Here is an 18207-nt window from a genome sequence, read left to right on the forward strand (position 1 = left end):
CATGCTGGCGGGGGAGAGTGGCGGAAGGGCCTCCTGTGCGTCCCGGGCCGCCGCGGACGCCTCTTCTTATTTTTCCCCCAGCTCAAGACGCCCGCTCGGGACGGGAGACGGCGGCGGCGCCTCCACGCTCCCGCGCGCTGCAGCAGTTACCTCACGGCTGCAGCCTGGTCCGTTGGGCGCGCGAGCGGGCGCTCCTCCCCCGCGGCTGCCCCTGCCGGGTGCGCGCCCCGCCCGCGGCCCCGCGCGCTCCCGCGGCTCGGGCCGCTCGCCACTCGGGCGGCCGCCGCCCCCGTCAGGATGCGCATCCGGGACCCCGCGGTGGAGCGCGCGCCCGCGGCCCGGCCGGTCGCTCCCGTGAGGCCCTGTCCCCGTCCCCGCGTCCAGGCTGAAAGACTGGGACCCCCCTCGGGGAGCGCGCGCGGGTCCCCGAGCGTGGGACATCCGCCACCCTGACCGCCTCACTGGGACTGTCCACAGTCCCGAGACCCCGAGCTCAGACTCAGGCGCTGCCACAGTCAGTCAGGTCCCCCCGCGAGGGCTCGGGGAGCCGGACCCCGACGCGGGAGTGGAGTCATGGCGTGCCTCGGGACCGCCTGGATGGAGGTGTGAAGGGGGAGGTCGGCCAACGCCGAGCCAGGATGGAGAAACTCCGGCCGGCCGTTACACCTGGACTCCAGGGCCCTGCGCAGGCCTGGGATCCCTTTAGGGGCTCAAGAGGAGAGGGCGGCGGAGAGTGCGCTCTGTCAGCCAGCGAGTCTCGCTGAGTGGCCCTTTCCGTGAGGCTGAGAACTGATAGCCAGTCCTCTGCTTGGCATCCTGGCCACACATGCGCAGCTTCACACCCTCCATCCCACCACAGCGTAGACTTGCTGTCCCAAAAGTTCTTCCCAACTAAGAGCCTGTTTGTGTGCAACGGTGTGTTCGGGGTGAGGGGGGAGAGTCCCATAGTCCTAAGACCACTGTCAATGTGAATGGGCTGACCTGAAAGAAGGCAAATAAGATCCCATCTGTGAAGGACCCGTGGAACGGGCGACGCTGGGAAAGACTCAAGTAGGGAAGACAGACTTAAAAGTGGGAGAAAAGAACTTTGCTGGACCAAAGCGACTGCTCTGGAATCCAACCAGGCATAACTGCCTTAGAGATGGTGAACTGTTTCCCTCCACCAAAACTCTCCCTTCAGCCTCGCGACAGGCCTGCTTTTCTCAAAAAGCTAATTCCACATTTTTCCAGGGAGATGAGAAACCTTACTGTGTGGTAAATCCCACAAACAGGCCTATTTTTCCCCCAGTTAATCTCACTCAGCCCACAGCCATGACCTAAAGCAAACCATTTTCATATATGATCATAGTTCAGATACATAATAGAAATCAGTGACGGATTAACACCAGCGTTTGACAATTGTGGGAAAAGAGCAGAATTTCCTTGGCTTTTCTATATATTGAATAGAGGAAAAGTATTTAATAGAGTGTTCAATAGTTACCCTAATGTCATAAATGATAAAAATCATTGGGTCTTTTCCTGCTGAACAAATGAAGGTGGGGGCTCATTTTAGCTAAACTCAGCAAATTTGTGTTTTAAAGCCTGTACATAGGACCCCTCCCCCTCACACACACACACAAAATCAGTTGAAGAGTAACTAGGAAACAGCCTATATATTTAGAGCTTGTGTAGAAGGGCATGACAAAACATTACTAAAGTACCCATTTTAGGTAATTTTTCTAAAGTAATAAATTGTTGAACAGGTTTAGATTAATGTTATTGTATTGTTATTTTTAAATCTGAGCTTGTCATCTGAGATAGAATACACATTCATGGTAAATGAAAACAGTAGTGGACTAGATGCTGTTTCTTGAGTTGGGCTCCAACTGTTCATGCCCTGATAGCAAGCAAGTCATGGCTTTCAAAAAAACTCATTCTGCTCCGTTGTAAAAGGAAACATTTTAACTTAGATGACTTTTTATGATTTTTTAAATTTATTTTACATACCATTTACAGTTCCCCTGCCTCCTATTTCCTCTCCCAACCTTCTTTCTCAGCCCTCCTCCCCCCCATCCACTCAGAAAATGTTGACTCCATGGGAATCAACATAGCCTGGCACATCAAGTTGAGGCAGGAACAAGCTCTTCCCCCTGCATCAAGGCTGAGTGAGACATCCCACCAAAGGGAATAGGTTCCAAAATGCTAGTTCATGCTCCAGGAACAGATCCTGCTCCCACTGCTAGAGGCCCCACCAACAGACCAAGCTACCCAACTGTCATTCACATGCAGAGGGCCTAGGTTAGTCCCCTGCAGATTAGGCTCCCTGTTTGTCAGTTTAGAGTCCATGAGCTCCCACTAGCTCGGGTCAGCTGTCTCTTTGGGTTGCCCCATCATGATCTTGACCTCTCTTGCTCATAAATCTCTCCTCCCTTTCCTTAATTGGTCTCCCGGAGCTCGGCCCAGTGCTTGTCCCTGCATCTGCTTCCGTCAGTTACTGGATGAAGGTTCTATGATGACAAGTAGGGTAGTCACCAGTCTGATTACAGGGGAGACTAGTTTAAGCACCCTTTCCACTATTGCTAGGAGTCTTACCTGGGGTCATCCTTGGAGTTTCCCTGGCGCCAGGTTTCTCCCTAACCCCATAATGGCTTCCTCTATCAAGATATCTCTTTCATTGATTGCTTTCCTTCTCTGTCCCTCCCCCAACTCGGACATCCCAATACCTCATGTTCCCATCCTCCACTCCTCTCCCCCTCTCAGTTTACCCAGGAGATCTCGTCTATTTCCCCCTTCCAGGGCTACAATCCACAGCCCCAAAGAAGCTAGGTAACAAGGATCCTAAGAAAGATGCGTAGATCACAGATCACCCTTAAATGACTTTTAAAATCTTCTTGTTTTTAAAAGCTATAATGACAACATTCCAAAACCATAGAGGTGTCTTTAGGATTCACCTTTCAAATTGATACAACCAACCTTTGAATTATTTGTGCCGCCCAAATTTTCAGTGTTGATAAATGAAAATGAAGGTGTTTGTACAAAGGACTGTTGCCTGGAAATAGAATTCAAAGCCACTTTCACAAAACTTTTATTTTGCAGTTCTTTAAACATCTTTTAGCTGCCATCAAGATCTTTGTAGGTCCAAAACTCCAACTTTCTCAATAAGCAATGGATGAAGCACACCCCTCTATACACCAACCCAGTACCTGAGGATTCTAAAATAAAATGTAAGGATTGTGACAAGACCATCAGAAGTTTACTTAACAAAAAGAATGAGCTAGCTGTGTTTATAATAGCTCCCTTCTATATTTATAGACTTTGTCAAAGATTACTAAGCTGCATTTCTTAGAGGGCAAATTAATTATTCTACTGTCAAACTTAAACAACTAATAGATTTCCTTAGTTCTCATCCTGAGATATATATATAGACATACATAATTTCTCTTAGCTATCTCTATTCTTGTTTTGCCTGAATTGAGCTTGCTCCCTATCTCTGCACTTTCAAGTGGATATCTTCACTTTTCAGTTTGTTGATCCATGACATGGAACCCTGGTGCTTACCACTCATCTCCTTAGTCATTCTGAAGCAATGCAACCCCTCACGCATTATATTTTTCTAATAATACCCAGAGTTGCCATGTGTATTCAAAGGGTGAGAGTTTTGTTCTAGATCCCTTAAAGGTATACCCAATCCAATAAACCACCAATGCATCCCCTAACTCCGGAGGAACCCTGTCCTGATCTTTTCATTCTCAGAGCCTAGAACTGGCCCTAAAAATTAGTTTAGTGCCTAAGGACACTTTTACCATTGGCAGATGTTAACTGCCTACAACCTGTGTTTCCTTACAAGTTCCATTTGAGAAATCCCAGCACTAGGGTCTGCCCAGATGTTAGAATGCCTTCTTCATATGATGAAATCTCTGGTGCTAGTCATTGATGCATCAAAAATGTATTTTAGCGAAGCCAAAAGAGTTCTCAGGATTGATCTCAACCATTTTTCCTTCTACTCTATATTCTAGTAACTAATTCCCTATCATTGTGCCTTGTATTTTCAACTGTTGTTTTTGGTAGGAGCATTTCCTAAATCTAAAACCCAAAAGTAAAGCAATCCATTTCTAGAGCAATAATCCCAGACATTCCTTTCCAAAATCAAACTGTTTTCAATGAATCTTGACTGCTGCACTTTTGGTGGTTATTATAATTATAATTATGGAAGATAAGTAGAAAAGAATTGGATAGGAAGTTGAATAAGACCTGGGCATCTCATCTCTTGTTAGACAAAAGTTACACAATCAGCCGGGGCGATGGTGGCGCACGCCTTTAATCCCAGCACTCGGGAGGCAGAGGCAGGCAGATCTCTGAGTTCGAGACCAGCCTGGTCTACAGAGCAAGTTCCAGGACAGGCTCCAAAGCCACAGAGAAACCCTGTCTCGAAAAACCAAAAAAAAAAAAAAAAAGTTACACAATCAGACAACTCCTCAGGTTCTGACAGCTAAGAGAAGCCAGGCATGGTGGCACATGACTGTTATCCCAACACTCAGGAGGCTGAGGCAGGAGGATCATGTGTTCAAGGGTAATCTGGGCTAGCACACACCCTAACTCAAAACACCAAAAGAAAGGGGAAGGTGGGATGAATGAAAACACAGAGGAGACAAGGAGAGAAAGATGGAGGTAGAGAAATGATGAAATGTTTACCAAGAGGCCCTGAAAAGCTCATATTTACCAGTTCTGTAGAGAAGTGTAATGCTGCCCCCTCTCTGTGCTGTCCCTTTCAGCCGTGGCCTGCTATGCAAACGCTAGGCTGTTTTCTTTTTGTTTGGGTGTGTGTTTGTCTGTTGAGACAGTATCTCTCTACTGAGCCGGGGTTGTTCTGGCCTTGAACTTACAGTGATATACCTGCCACTGCCTCCCAAATGCTGGGATTAAAGGCACATGTCATCACACCCAGACGTAGACTGCCCTTTTTTAAATAAAAATATTCAAACCACTCAGTTGGTCTCTAGCATTTCCTATTCTGAGCTAAATCCATCTGTGGAACCCTTGGTTGGAAAAAAAAAAAAAAAGGTTAAAAGCTCTGAAATAGTCTTCCTGAAAAAGGAATGTTAATTGAACTAAACTTGGAAAGATTTTTAAAAAAATCCCTAATGTTCTTCCTAAACATAACTTCACAGAATTCAATAAAATGCAACCCAGACTTTGTAGGAAAAAAGATAGAAAGCAGTCTGGCACATCTTAAGTATCAAAGAAACCTTCAGGAATAAATAACCAGTGTCATCGAGGTTCCAAATTTCTAATATTATTTTCCCTTAAGGTGCATGTGAACCTTGTAAGATTTTTGAAAAAGTGAGAGAATTAACTGACTTAAAAAGTGAGAGAATTTACTGACTTAAACTGAAAAAAATTTTTTTCTCTAGTATAGAAAAGATCATTCTGTTTTGAAAATGCAAGTAACTCTGTTGCCCAAAGGTTAACAATGTTTCTCTTCTAAGTAGTACCTTTCTCAGAATGGAGTCTGCCTTTTACTTATTCCTTTGTTTTTCAATGTGTCTGTGTATGTGGTGTCCATATGTGTGTGCATGGATGGGGGTATACAGTGGGTAGAGGTACATCTGTATGCATGCAGAGGCCCAAGATTTACCACCTTGTTCACTGAGGGAGGATCTCTGTCTAGCTGAAGCCGGAGTTCACCAATCCTAGTCTTCTAGCCAGCTTGCTCTGAGGATGGCATTTCCAGCTTCCTAGTGCTAGAATTACAGGTGGGAAACCAGGCCTACTGGACATTTAGATGGGTGGTAAGAATCTAAACTGGTCCTTGTGCAGCAAGCACTTTATGTCCCCAACCCCTTACTCTTGATTCAACAAGTATTTCTTTGCAGAATACTTACTGTTCTGTAGGGGGAAAAAAAGACCATAAAGACCATAAACCATTCTTCAGAGCTTCCTCAAAGTTACAAATATCTCTAGGAAATAGGGCATATACACATAAACTATTAAAAAGTATAGCATATCACATAAAAATTTGGCTACAGCTGGGCAGTGGTACTGATGCAAGCCTTTAATCCCAGTACTTGGGAGGCAGAGGCAGGCAGATCTCTGTGAGTTCGAGGCCAGCCTTGTGTACAGAGAAACCCTGTGTCAAAAACAACAACTACAAGTATTGATAACTACTAAAGAAAAATTATTCTTGTCAGAATGCCCCCACTGTCCCTCCTCTATGATACTTCTCTCCATACTTTCTATTTTTTTCATTTCTGTATTTTTTTCATCCCTCACTTTCACTTCCTCTGTAATATTCTTCTCCACAAACATTTACTATCCCATCCTTAATAGATGCAATCATTTCTTAAGTGTCTGGTTTCTGATAACAAAGATAGTGTAATGATAATACTCCATAGTCTAGTTGAACATAGAGAGCTAGAAATAATTGCTAAAGACCAGGAATAGAATAATTGATGGAGAGCTGAACTCGGCTCTTTGCTCTCAGGCAGGCTAGAGCAAGAGCACCTGCCTAGACTGTCATGTGACCAGCATGTGAGGAGTAAGGGTCTGGGGGCAGTCAAGGAAGTCACATCTGGGGCAGTACTGAAAGACAAACAGAAGTTACCTAAGTAAAGTAGGAAGAAAAGAGAATCTGGGAAGGGAAACAAGCAAGTACAAAATTCTGTACTCGTGCACCCTAGTATTTTCAGCTACCTCCAAGTACCCTATGACTACAAAGTATATGGTGGCCAAAAAACAAAACCAAACACAAAAAGGATATATTAAGTATGAGGGGGGCTAGAGATGATGCTATGCAACATGGAACAAGAGTTATTATTCCTATTTATTAAATATTTGTGTTGTCGCAATATATTGACCTGGATACCTATAAAATATACTCTTTAGGTATGGAAATTCTCTTATTCAGACGAACTCAGTCTCCTGACCAACACAGTCATCATCCTGTTGCAAGGATCACACATTTTACGTTTCTCAAAGCAATTTTTACAGATTTACAGATCAGCTTTCAGTTATATGTTCTCTTAATTTTTGTGTCATTAAAGAATTTTAATAGAAATCCATTAAAAGATTTAACAGAAACAAGATTTTCCATATTTTTAAAAATATTTATAACATTCATTTTCACAAAATTAAGAAATGGACACTTTTCTTTAACTTTACAAAAAATACACACTGACATTTGACTTAAATTATAATATAAACTAAATTCTTACAAGAAATGTAGGTGATTTTTAAACTTTAATTCAAGTGATAATGCCTAGATTTCTTTTTCTCTAAGATGACATTCTAATACTTGAAAATTTTTCCTTCTTACGTTCTAATTTTCAGAACAGCAATTATTTCTATGCCAAAAATTCACTGCTATGAGTTTTAAAAATATAATAATGTGAAAGGTCTTAAATCTCTAGCTATTATTCTGAAATTTCCTGGATTTTGTTGTTGTTGTTGTTTTACACCTAAAAGCCACACAGACTCTTTCCGAGCCTTCGTCCTCCCTCCTTGGACAAGCAGTAGTTCCTTCCACACCAGCAGATCTGGAGGATCACAGCCACGACGGTGGCAGCCTACCGTTGACACTGAACTTGTGGTTAATTGTGGAGTTCTGCCACAAAACCACCTCACTACCACAAGCTGGATACCTGCCCAGAAGAGTGACAAACTGCCAAGCAGAGCAAAATGCCTTTTACACCAGACAGCAGTCCTTTCTGGATTCCAAACAGAGCCAGCAGTGGAGCGGAGCACACCAAGAAAAACTTGGGAGTCAGCTTGTTCTGCTAAACCCATTTAAATTTTATTCATGTTGTTTTTACAAGAGAAACTCAAGAGAAATCATCTGATGCATTAACTAGCATCATCAGTAAATGTGAACTATTGTTTTATAGATTTGAGGGGGTTGAACCGAAAATGAAATTGTAGTTGTGTTACTCTGAACTGCTAAATGAAGCACCTATACGTGGCCATTGCAAACAGAAGCATACACTGTATGTGGATGAAGAAGCTGTACACAACAGCACAGCAGCTCTGGGACTGGAAAGGGGGAGCAGCGGAACGTGAATGAAGAACCTTCCCTGTGAGCCTACTCTATTGGTGTCTCTAGTTACCCACCTCATCTATAAAATGCCTATATCCAGCTCTTGGAGTTTTTATTATGTGTTAAATCAAATGAGAGATTAACAATTAACAGATAGTGTGTGTTTGTGTGTGTGCCCACACATGCGTGTACACGTGTGTTTATTTTTCTTACATCTACCCTGCTCCTTAACCTCCCATATCCTTTCAGGACTTCTCATAATCCTGCTAATTCTGAGTTTTGCCCAAAATATCTCTAGATCTCACCACTTGTTCAACTCTTTCTCAAGGCCTACTTTCAATTTAATTTCATTCTATGTCTTTGCTGTCCTAAGTCCACTATCATATAGTATGTTAACAACCCTCATTCATTACAAAGCAAATGACACAGTGTTTTAGGGCCCCAGTTACTAAAATTGTGGAATTAATGTATTACTTTCCGTGGAATAACTATGTATTTTTTTAGCCTATTCTTGTAGTCCTAGGGAAACATACTACAGAAAGTAGTTGATGTGGGGCCTATTCATGATTACAAGGAGAAAAAAAAATCCGGTATTAACAACCCATTTCATCTATAATAACAAACATCCTGAAGACAAGAAAATATTTGTGTTTTTCAGAAGTTTCTTCATTCATTTAGCATGTACCAGGCACTATTTAGACACTAAAGTTACAAATACTTTCAGACAAATGGCAGCGCTTCCCTTAGTTTAGTACAAGGGAAACTATGTAAACAACTGCAGCGCAGTGTGAACTGCTCGGAGTTCTTAGCAAGTGCAGTGCAGAACAAAGAGGAGTTCTCAGAGGAGATGCTAGCCTGATGACTGAAGAATAAATACAGGCTTCCCAAGTGTATGAGAAGACAGAAAAGAATCCCGACAAAGAACAGAATGTACAGAATCAGGAGAACAAGAAATCCTGGAACTGTAAGCAGGTTGGTATGATTTGGGGTGGAAGGAAGGTGGGTGTGGGAAAAAAAAAAAAACACAAGATAGAAGTGTGGAGACCAAATGTAGGTAAGCCTTTGGGTCACTGAGAAGTCTGAGCAACTTGATCGTGTGGATAATAAGGAACTGTTAAAGGTTCTAAAGGAGGAGTAAGCCATGTTCCCTTTCAATTGTGCATTTGAAAATCAGTACCAGTATTGCATAGGGATAGTATGGAAGACTGTGTGACCAAACCCAGGAAAAACATTTAAAAAACAATTATAATAAGTTTGATCAATTCTAAATGATTTAAACGGGTACTATGAAGAAAGATTTTTCATCTAATCTAAGAATAATTTAAAGATATTAATGTGATATAAGAATATTAGAGGAATATCTGAGAGTAAAGATTACAAGTTTCATTTTAAACAGGTTGAAGAAAAGGGGATGTTTCTTGCTCTTAGATATATGAATCTGAAACTCGAGCAATTTGGATCGGAAAGACAGTTTGGAATCCTATAGTATATAGGTAGAGTGGGTGAAACGATCAGATTTTTGGTTTGGGGGTTTTTTGTGTCTTTTTTTTAAATGTGTAGAATACCAGCATGAAGGGGTAAAGGACAAAAGGATGACTATGGAGGAAGAAACTATGCCATAAAGATAACCAGGCAATAGATGTGCTGCAAATCAATAGGGGGACAGTTTGAAAAAGAAAGATCAAGAGCAGTAAAGCACCCAACAGAAACTATTGTTGCTACTATGTGAACGAGCACTTGCATTTGTATAGACTTAAAGAATGAATGCACACTTGTATTGGAATTAACAACAACAAAAAAAAATGTTGAATTCCAAGTAATCACCCAGGAGCTAACTAAAATTATCCAGGAGATAACGTTTTTTAGTTGTCTTGTTACTTTTTGTTAATTTTGGCCTTACAAGCATAATTTAAACAATCTAGTAAAAATAATAGTAAGTTGATACACCTCTGTTTTTTTCGGATGTATAAAGAAAAAATTTGCTAGGTGGAACACACCACACACTTTAAAATCCCAGCTACGGATGACGCTGAAGCAGGAAGACTACAGGGTCAAGAGCAGTCTGATCAACTGAGGTAGACTCTCAATTTCTTATTTTTGGAAAAAAAAAAGTCTGAGGTTGCAACTAAACAGTAGAGTGCTGGCTTTGTGCTGCTTGCCTCATGTGCACAAAGTCCTGAGTTCAGTCCCAGATCACAAATGAACTTAACAGATTTCTCTCTAATGGTATAGTTCCAGTCTTTCATACAAATTCTATAAATTAGCAATAACTTTACATTCCTACCCATGTCTTACAAGTGGAAGAGGACAAAACAGGAGAGTGAGACTACAGTCTTCATAGCACAAACATGAACAGGAATCTCCAGCAGGCCTGAAAGTCTCTTAATTGAACAATTATCCATTGAGCTTCAAAGAGTATAGCAATATGAGCCCAGTTCTTTCTTTCATGTACCCCTTTGAAGTCAGTGACATGTCTCCATTTTTTAAAAGATTCAGATGAGATCGTTTAGTCTTGCTCAATGTTCTTTGCTTAAAAATCACTGTATTTTCATCACTCTGGTAATAGCAAACAGCCAACAAGTTCCATTAATTAAAAGCAAAATATAGATTTATACATTTAGAGAATTTTTTAATACTTTTTGGTTAGCTATTTCAGACAAAACCAAGGGTTCTTTGTGTCCTTTTCCTTCTAAATAACCAGGATCAACTGTAGTGCTTCAGTTTTAACCTAGCATCAATCTTCACTCAGATTATGCTTGGACTCTTCCCAGCAACAACTCTTGGTGCTTTGGTAGCTATATTAAATATAAGTGCAGGCTGCACAATAGCAAGAACCCTTACATAAATTCAGGTTTTAGTACTGCATTTGGGAGGTGTTTAATCACGTTTAAAAGGATAGCTAACATCTACTTTAATATGAACAAGACTTTAAACAAATCAAAAATTCTTTACAGTCACGCCTGGATTTAATCCTTAGCAACCCCCGTCTTTACCAGTGAAAAAATTTACATCAGATTCCCCCAATTATAACTTCTCCAATATTGTCAGTACCAGCAACCCACTCTCTTTAAACAAATACCAGCCAACCAGGAAACCATGAGGTTTTATTGTGCTATAAAAGAAGACCAGACATCTCTAAACCTTCATAGGAATGAACCTGACTAAATCTTTGCTAAAAATAGTTTCAAAATAAACGGTGGGCTCCAAGTTTCTCTAACAATCAAAATTCCTTCATCCTTCGTCTGTCTTGCTCTCAAGTTCTATCTTCTAGAACTATCTCTCAGGAAATTTCTCCAGTCACATATTCATAATAAGAATAAAGTTTACATTTTTGTTTTCCAGGATATAAGAATAAAGGAAAATGTTAGTTTTAATTCCTTACATACATTCACATTTGTCAGAATTCTGTTTTCAATTCTCTAGCACACTGTTGGTGCCTAATTATGACCTACTTCTTATTATCAGGGTCATAAAAAGCCTCAGTTTCACAAATACAATATTACTTTGAAAAAAAATCACCTCTCCTTTTATTGCAGTAAGCAAATATTTGTTAATTTGATCTATCCTGGACACCCTCAAGGAATGCATGACACACGCAGAACGGTGATGTGATACATGTGTATGTGAGATGAGATCAGCTATAAATGGTCACACAAAAAAATATAAAATAGTTTGTCCTAAAAGATAGCCAGATTGCAATGGGAGGCAGAAAGAACGCATGAAGTAGGCAAGTCTTGAATAGGGTTATACCTCTATGGCAGGGAGTATAGCTCAGTGATAGAGCAGTTGCCTCCCATGCATAAGGTTCTTACACAAACACATTTAAAATCTGTCTTTAAGGAGTGGGTATAATTAGTGGTTTATAATTATAAACAAGAAAAAGGTGTAACTGTAAAGAAAATATTCATGAAAGCCTTGTTTCACCAGGTTATAAAGTTGGAGAATGTTAAAAATCAAAATATACAGCAACAACATGTTGAGTCCTCTAATCCACTTATTAATTCTTACAATACACAGGTAATAGTAAGATCTCCATCTTACATATGAGGAAATTGAGGCACAAAAAGAGTTAATAATTTGACAAAAATCATGCAGTAATAGGCTAATCCAAGACTAAATGCATGCTATGTGACTCCAGAGCTCCTTATATGCTTTCCATTATATCAATAATTATTAAAATTTGTATGTAAAAATCACAGATAATATGTACCCATATGGTAAAAATGAAGATTTCTGAACTTCAACACTGAAGATTCTGATTCCATAATTCCAAGATGGGAATAAAGAACCTGCATCCTTACCATGCCTCAAGTATCACTTAACAGAAGATGTAGGAGCCACAGCTTCTTTAGGTAGACCAGTAGTTCCAATAGAACGTCAAACAATGAATGGACTTGACACAGTTAATGATTGAACAGACTTAATAATGCATGATATAGGACTCAATTGTTACTCCACATTTCATGTGTTAAAGCCCTAATTCCAATGTGACTGTGTTAGCAAGTGGGCTCTTTAAAGAATGTACTTCTTATATATATAGTTATATAGTTAAATGAAGCTATAAGGGTAGGGCCCTAATGTGATAGAACTGACTGACATCTTTATAAGAGGAAGAGGCACTCGTGCTGCCCACACCCAGAGAAGAGGACCTCATAAAAAGGCAGCCATCTTCAAGACTTGGAACTCTCAAGTCTCATAGCAAAATCTGCCAATACCTTGACTTTGAACTTCCAAAACTGTGAGAAAATTCATTTCTGTTGTTTAAGCCACCCAGTTAATGGTATTTTATCGTCACAGCCCTGGCAGACTAACTTCAAGCCCAGTTAACTTCATACTACTCCTAAGTAATACATATCGTCATATATCAGAAACTATTCCAAAGAAGTTCCCAAACTATCATCACAGCATAAAAATTCACAACTGATACAGCATTTTATAATTTGCAAAGCTTTTTCTCATGTTCTGCTGCACTTGAACTTTGTAACAGCCAATGAGCTACCCAAATTCGATGAGGCAATAGGACTTTTTTAGATTTCTTAAATGTTGTAGAACTAAGTTAAGAACTTCTAACTTCAAATCTTAATCTTGCTTTTCCTACCTCACACAGACACACATCATGAAGTATGATTGACATATAAAAGGTTCTTATAGTTTAGCTCTATATTAACACAATATATAATATATAATAAATTGATATATCTGCACACCAAGAGCAAAGATGAGATCACAATTCTATACAAGATTCCTAATGTTCGTTTCTCATTCTAAACAACTGGCTGAGCAATAATAAATTTCTCCCACTTGTTTGAACTAGGTTGGGTTAGAGTTATGTTTTTAATCCTTTAGGGAACTTCTAAGTAAACTTTTGAATAGTCTAATAGTAGACTTGCTTTTTTCAAATGCTAAGTACTATGAATGCCTGGCTGTACAATGAAGTACAGGCTAATTTAAAAAACTGTAAAAAGATAAACTCTAAGTAGATAATAGATAAAGTGAAAGCGTAGTTCAAGGTAGAAGAAATGGTTTCTTTTTTTTCTTTTTTTTTTTTTTTTTTGCAAGTGTTTGCTCCGAATTAGGGCTGCAAAAAATATGGAAACAAGTTGCTATTCAGAGAAACAAGATGAGCATGGGCTAGGTCTCTATAGATCCAGTACAGGAAAGGAGAATGAATCTCTTCATTGTACCTTAAAACTTTCTTTTTAGCTAAAGTGTCATTTTCCCAGTGGCAGTGGCAGTTTGTGTCCTCTGAGAAGCAGGTGTCTGGACAGAATTAGACATGCTAGAGACTGACTGAGAGAAGTACCTCTGACGAGCAGGGAAATCCGGAAAGCAGGGAGAGGTTCCAGACTGTGGGTGCCAGTGTGACAGTAGTGGAAACAGAAGAAGGAAAACAAGAGTAAGAAGAACCTTAGACTTTAGAAAGACTTAAGGAAGCTTCAGCTAGGCCAAAGTGGAGGCTTCTGGTTGAAGTCATATTTTAAATAAAAGCACTCCTTTTAAAATGGCAGAGGGCCTATGTTATAACTTCTGTTGGCTCTAAATAAGAGAGGTGTAACCCAGTACAAAACGAGGGACAGATTAGGACAGCTAAGATCCCAACAGTAAATAATGTTCCCAAAGCAGAAGAATTTGGCAGCACTTTTTCATGTTTGCAATGGTTCATCCTTTGATCTGCACAGATAGGTTCCGTTGTACAGATTTAGTATACAGATCGTCTGTAAGCCTTCTCCTCTAGAAGGAATGCTTGCCTGTAAGAGAAGTCAGTGAGATGAACCAGAGATCCCAGGGCTGCAGTAGTTTTCCAGTGCACTGATGCTCATCCTCTCTCACCTCTGTGATCCATTCTAATGCCCTCAAAACCTCAGCTGGTCCCTTAACAAGCCACCATATATTATATAGTCCTGTGTCCCAAAGTTGCATTCCTATGTGCCTTAGCCCTTAACAGCCATACCTTTCTCAAGGCAGATTTATTGCATTGATCCTTCACAAAAAAACCAAGAGGGTGAGTGGAAGGAGGCTCCCAAGTAGATCAACTTAGAACCACACATACTCTGCCATTGTGTAGGGAAAGCAACACTATCTCTTCTTTGTGCTCAGGGTTGGTTACTTCTGGCAAGATATGATGACCATTTTTGCTAGCTAATCTCTAGACTCAAGGAATCCAAAGCATTCTATCAGTATTCATAGCTTATAGAAAATCTATTTTGTGGGAACCTCAAGCCTTGGAGAACCTGGTATCAAAGAAGTAGAAAGCACAAAGTCTTCCTATGGGAGTTTTGGGGAGTTGTAACAAATGAAGCCATCCTACCTACTAGTGGTCATTAAGTTCTTCCTATTAGAGACACGACCCAACAAAGACTTAGCTAATTTGGCTCAAATTTCCAGGTTATCTACTACAATTGGAGCAGTGTTCCTCCTCCAGCTAAAATGGGGCTAAGGAAGAAAGGTTTTCATGCAGCTAATTGAAGGAGGAAGAAAAATTCTGAGCCCTCTAATGAAGAAGGGCAGAGCCTCCTTTCAGAGTACCAATTCTCAGCTCTTGTTTCAGCTCTGCCGCTAGAAGGCTGTTTCTGATGTCCTATGATATGGCTAGTGCCCACTAAATCCTGGCCCAATCCCCTATTTCTTCACTGTGGAATGGGGCACTTGTTTATATATGTTACATTGTATGAGATTTCACATTCCATAAGCTTCAGGATCTGGCTGAAGCATAGCAATCAGTAAAGATAAGGTAGTATCCAGAATAGGCACCTCTACCTGTAAGAACCAGCTCTTAGCCCTTACATTTGACTTGCTACTAAATGGTCAGTTGGCTTCATGAAGAAATAGTGATGTGCTGGCATTGGTTTCTATTGCTGAAAAGTTCGCTCAGAAGCAGCAGAAGCTACTTCAGCTTTGGTAAGAAGAAAGAAGTCTGTGCTCCTGTACTCAAGAGCTAGTCTGTTTTGTCAACATGGCCACTTCATTCATGTGTCTATCATGACAGTTGTATGTGGCCAATGATAAAGGCATACTTATTCCAGTTGTTCTAGTTAATATATCTTCTTGGTTGTTCATTACTTCTTTCATAGTGGGTATTTTTTGTTTGGCCACAAAACTGTTGAAACTCATCTACATATTTTATCCGAAAACATTTGTCTCTAGTCTTCCAATGATTTTAAATTCAGGACCCTGAGCAGACAACCAAGCCATTACCCATTTGCCACTTATATATTTACTGGGCTACTCCTCATCCTGCCAAAAGTCAGTGACTAAGAACGTTGTTCATGGCTCTTCTTACGGGGAAATTTCCTTCTCCATAGTCTTTCAAAGCTTACCTTGAATATGGCAGTAATGTAGCAATGGCGTAGTTTCAGCTTGTACTTATATAAAGAATATAACCACTCAAACACCAAAAGTAGACTTTTCTTCCTTGTTTTGATCATGCCGCTCCCCCCTCTATTCCTATGGCAAAGAAGCAAGCTGAGAAAATTGTTGTTGCCATTGTTATGAGGGATATACCCATCAGTGGCTTTTGTCCTGCTCAGGTTTGAGCCCAAATGCATCCTTTCTGTATGAGACTGGTCTGGTTGTGAGCCTACACAACTCTGTGATAAGACACGTCCATTAGAGCGCTGCATACAATGTGCTTCTCTAGACCACGGCGGCACTTGATGCTCAGTGTGAAACCATTGTGTCTCTCTCAACAACTCACAGGAGCTTTTGCTCAAAAGACCTGTAATTACATGAAGCAAACGGCCTTGCTGCTGAATCACAGGGCACTGAATCATTATTCTCCCAGGGGTAAGACGCTGCCTCTTTTCTCACTGCTGATATAGCCAACACAGTAAGATCTGCTGGGCTTTAAGATCACACTTACATAGTTGTTTATACTGTAGGTAGGACCTCTCCAATCAAAAATGTATCACTCTGTTTATGGAGCAGTAGTTAAGCTTAGAACGTGTTACCTCAAAAACTCAAAGAGGCCTGCTAGATATTTTACTCCATTTCTATTGTACTAAGCAGAAGTTGCGAAAAATTTTATTTGCTTTAGAGGGGATATCTTGTTATATTTTGACCACTGAATCCCTAAAACCTTCACTGAAATGTTGAATCCCCAAATTTTCATAGAATTTATTTCTAGTTTTTTTTGGAACATCGTATTTGACCAAAGCCTTTAACATACTAGCCCTTCTTGTGAATGCTGAAAGTCAGCATGTTCTTCTGTTCGGTGTAATCTGTCTGGAGACCGTCTATGCAAGCCAGATCTCTTCACAGTTTATTAAAACAGCAGAATTAATAGACACCTGAATATTATTGTGTGACTCACAGAAATGTGAACTGTTTCTGACTCTTCCATTATAATAGAAAAGAACACGCCATATCAGTTGCCACATACTATGTGCCTGAGGCCTTATTTGTCTGTGTTATCAATTACACAATGTCCAGCAAAACAGCTGCAATAGAGCTAACTGCTTGACCTTGAACTCCTCAAAGTCCAAGAAGATACCCATATTAAATGTTTTATATACAGTACATAGTCCCGAATATTTAGCAACTATGTTGCTTTATAAATGAATTAGTGAACAAAGTATGAAGATCAGGAAGAAGCTTACTAATATAAGTAGATTTATATGACCTGCCTCTCATTCACAGCTATTATGAGCATTAAGTAACCACTAATTGAGCGCATTCACAATGGTGACTGACACATAAAAAAAAAAAACCCACTACACCTTATCAACTGTATTTTTCCAAGTCACAGAGAACCATCAGATGTGATAAGGAGATGGTGTGTTAGGCTAACTCCCTGGATTAGAGACTTGAAAGAAATGTGAGCAATATGGGTCACACTTTAAAGTGAAAGCACACGGAATGCTTTTCTAGAGAGCAAGAGGCTTCCAGGAAAAACTAAAGAGAAGAATAATAACAAAGCTAGAAAGAATTCCTTACAGAAACAGGCATTTAACCCTAATGAGGCAAAACAGTGGTTGACAGGAGCATTGCTGTTTTCAGGTTAGTTTTATAAAGTTTCCCAGTTGAAATTATTGATAGATTCTTTTTAATAATCATAAAAGCAACTATAGTTTTGAAATAAAATAAATGAACACATTTGTACACCGTAGTCATTTCACAGAGTGATGTTTTCTGTTACCTAAATGCCTGTTTCTATATAAAAATAAACCAGCCACTTAATAGGCCAAGGAAGAACTATCTCAGCTTTAAGGCTAGCCTGAGTATGTATCAAAACCCTGGCTCTACAGTTAAACATGATGGTGTAGACCTTTAATTCCAGCTCTTAAGAGGCAGACGTAGGTAATTCTCTGAGTTCAACACCAACCTGGTCTATCAGTTCCAGGACAATCAGGACTACATAGAGAAACCCTGTCCTCCCACCTCCTACATCCAAAAACATCTGCCTCTAAAGAGTGAAAATACATTCACACATTCACATTTTTATTTGTTATGAGTCAGCATAAGAGCTAGTACAAGAAAATTAAAAGGTATTATACGATGATAGAACACATACATGTCTAGTCCTCTTTAAGATGACTCATTAAGGCATCTTTATTCTTGAATACTTTGACTTGCATCTGTTCTCTGTCCTTAGCTTAGTGGTCAAATTTAAAATTATTTTGATAACTCTCAGGGAGCTTCCAGGCTGCATAAAACTTTCCTAGTAATTGTCACAGTGAAAGTGACATAAACCCAAGATCTCT

General features: G+C 40.1%; 2 protein-coding genes across 6 annotated transcripts in view; one reads left to right on the forward strand and one right to left on the reverse strand.

Moving 5' to 3' along the window:
- The window catches only part of Pde3b (phosphodiesterase 3B), a 141033-nt gene extending 140592 nt beyond the window's left edge, over window positions 1-441 (reverse strand). Inside the window, exon 1 of the mRNA XM_050143153.1 lies at window positions 96-441. Coding sequence (XP_049999110.1) covers window positions 96-441 — 346 coding nt within the window. The remainder of the gene's footprint in view (window positions 1-95) is intronic.
- Cyp2r1 (cytochrome P450 family 2 subfamily R member 1) overlaps window positions 1-18207 on the forward strand; it is a 700872-nt gene that overhangs the window by 168539 nt on the left and 514126 nt on the right. The window lies entirely within an intron of this gene.

Source organism: Alexandromys fortis, unplaced genomic scaffold (assembly GCF_014885135.2).
Source record: "Alexandromys fortis isolate MF-2015 unplaced genomic scaffold, M_Fortis_MF-2015_v1.1 scaffold_45, whole genome shotgun sequence".
Taxonomy (NCBI): Eukaryota; Metazoa; Chordata; class Mammalia; order Rodentia; family Cricetidae; genus Alexandromys; species Alexandromys fortis.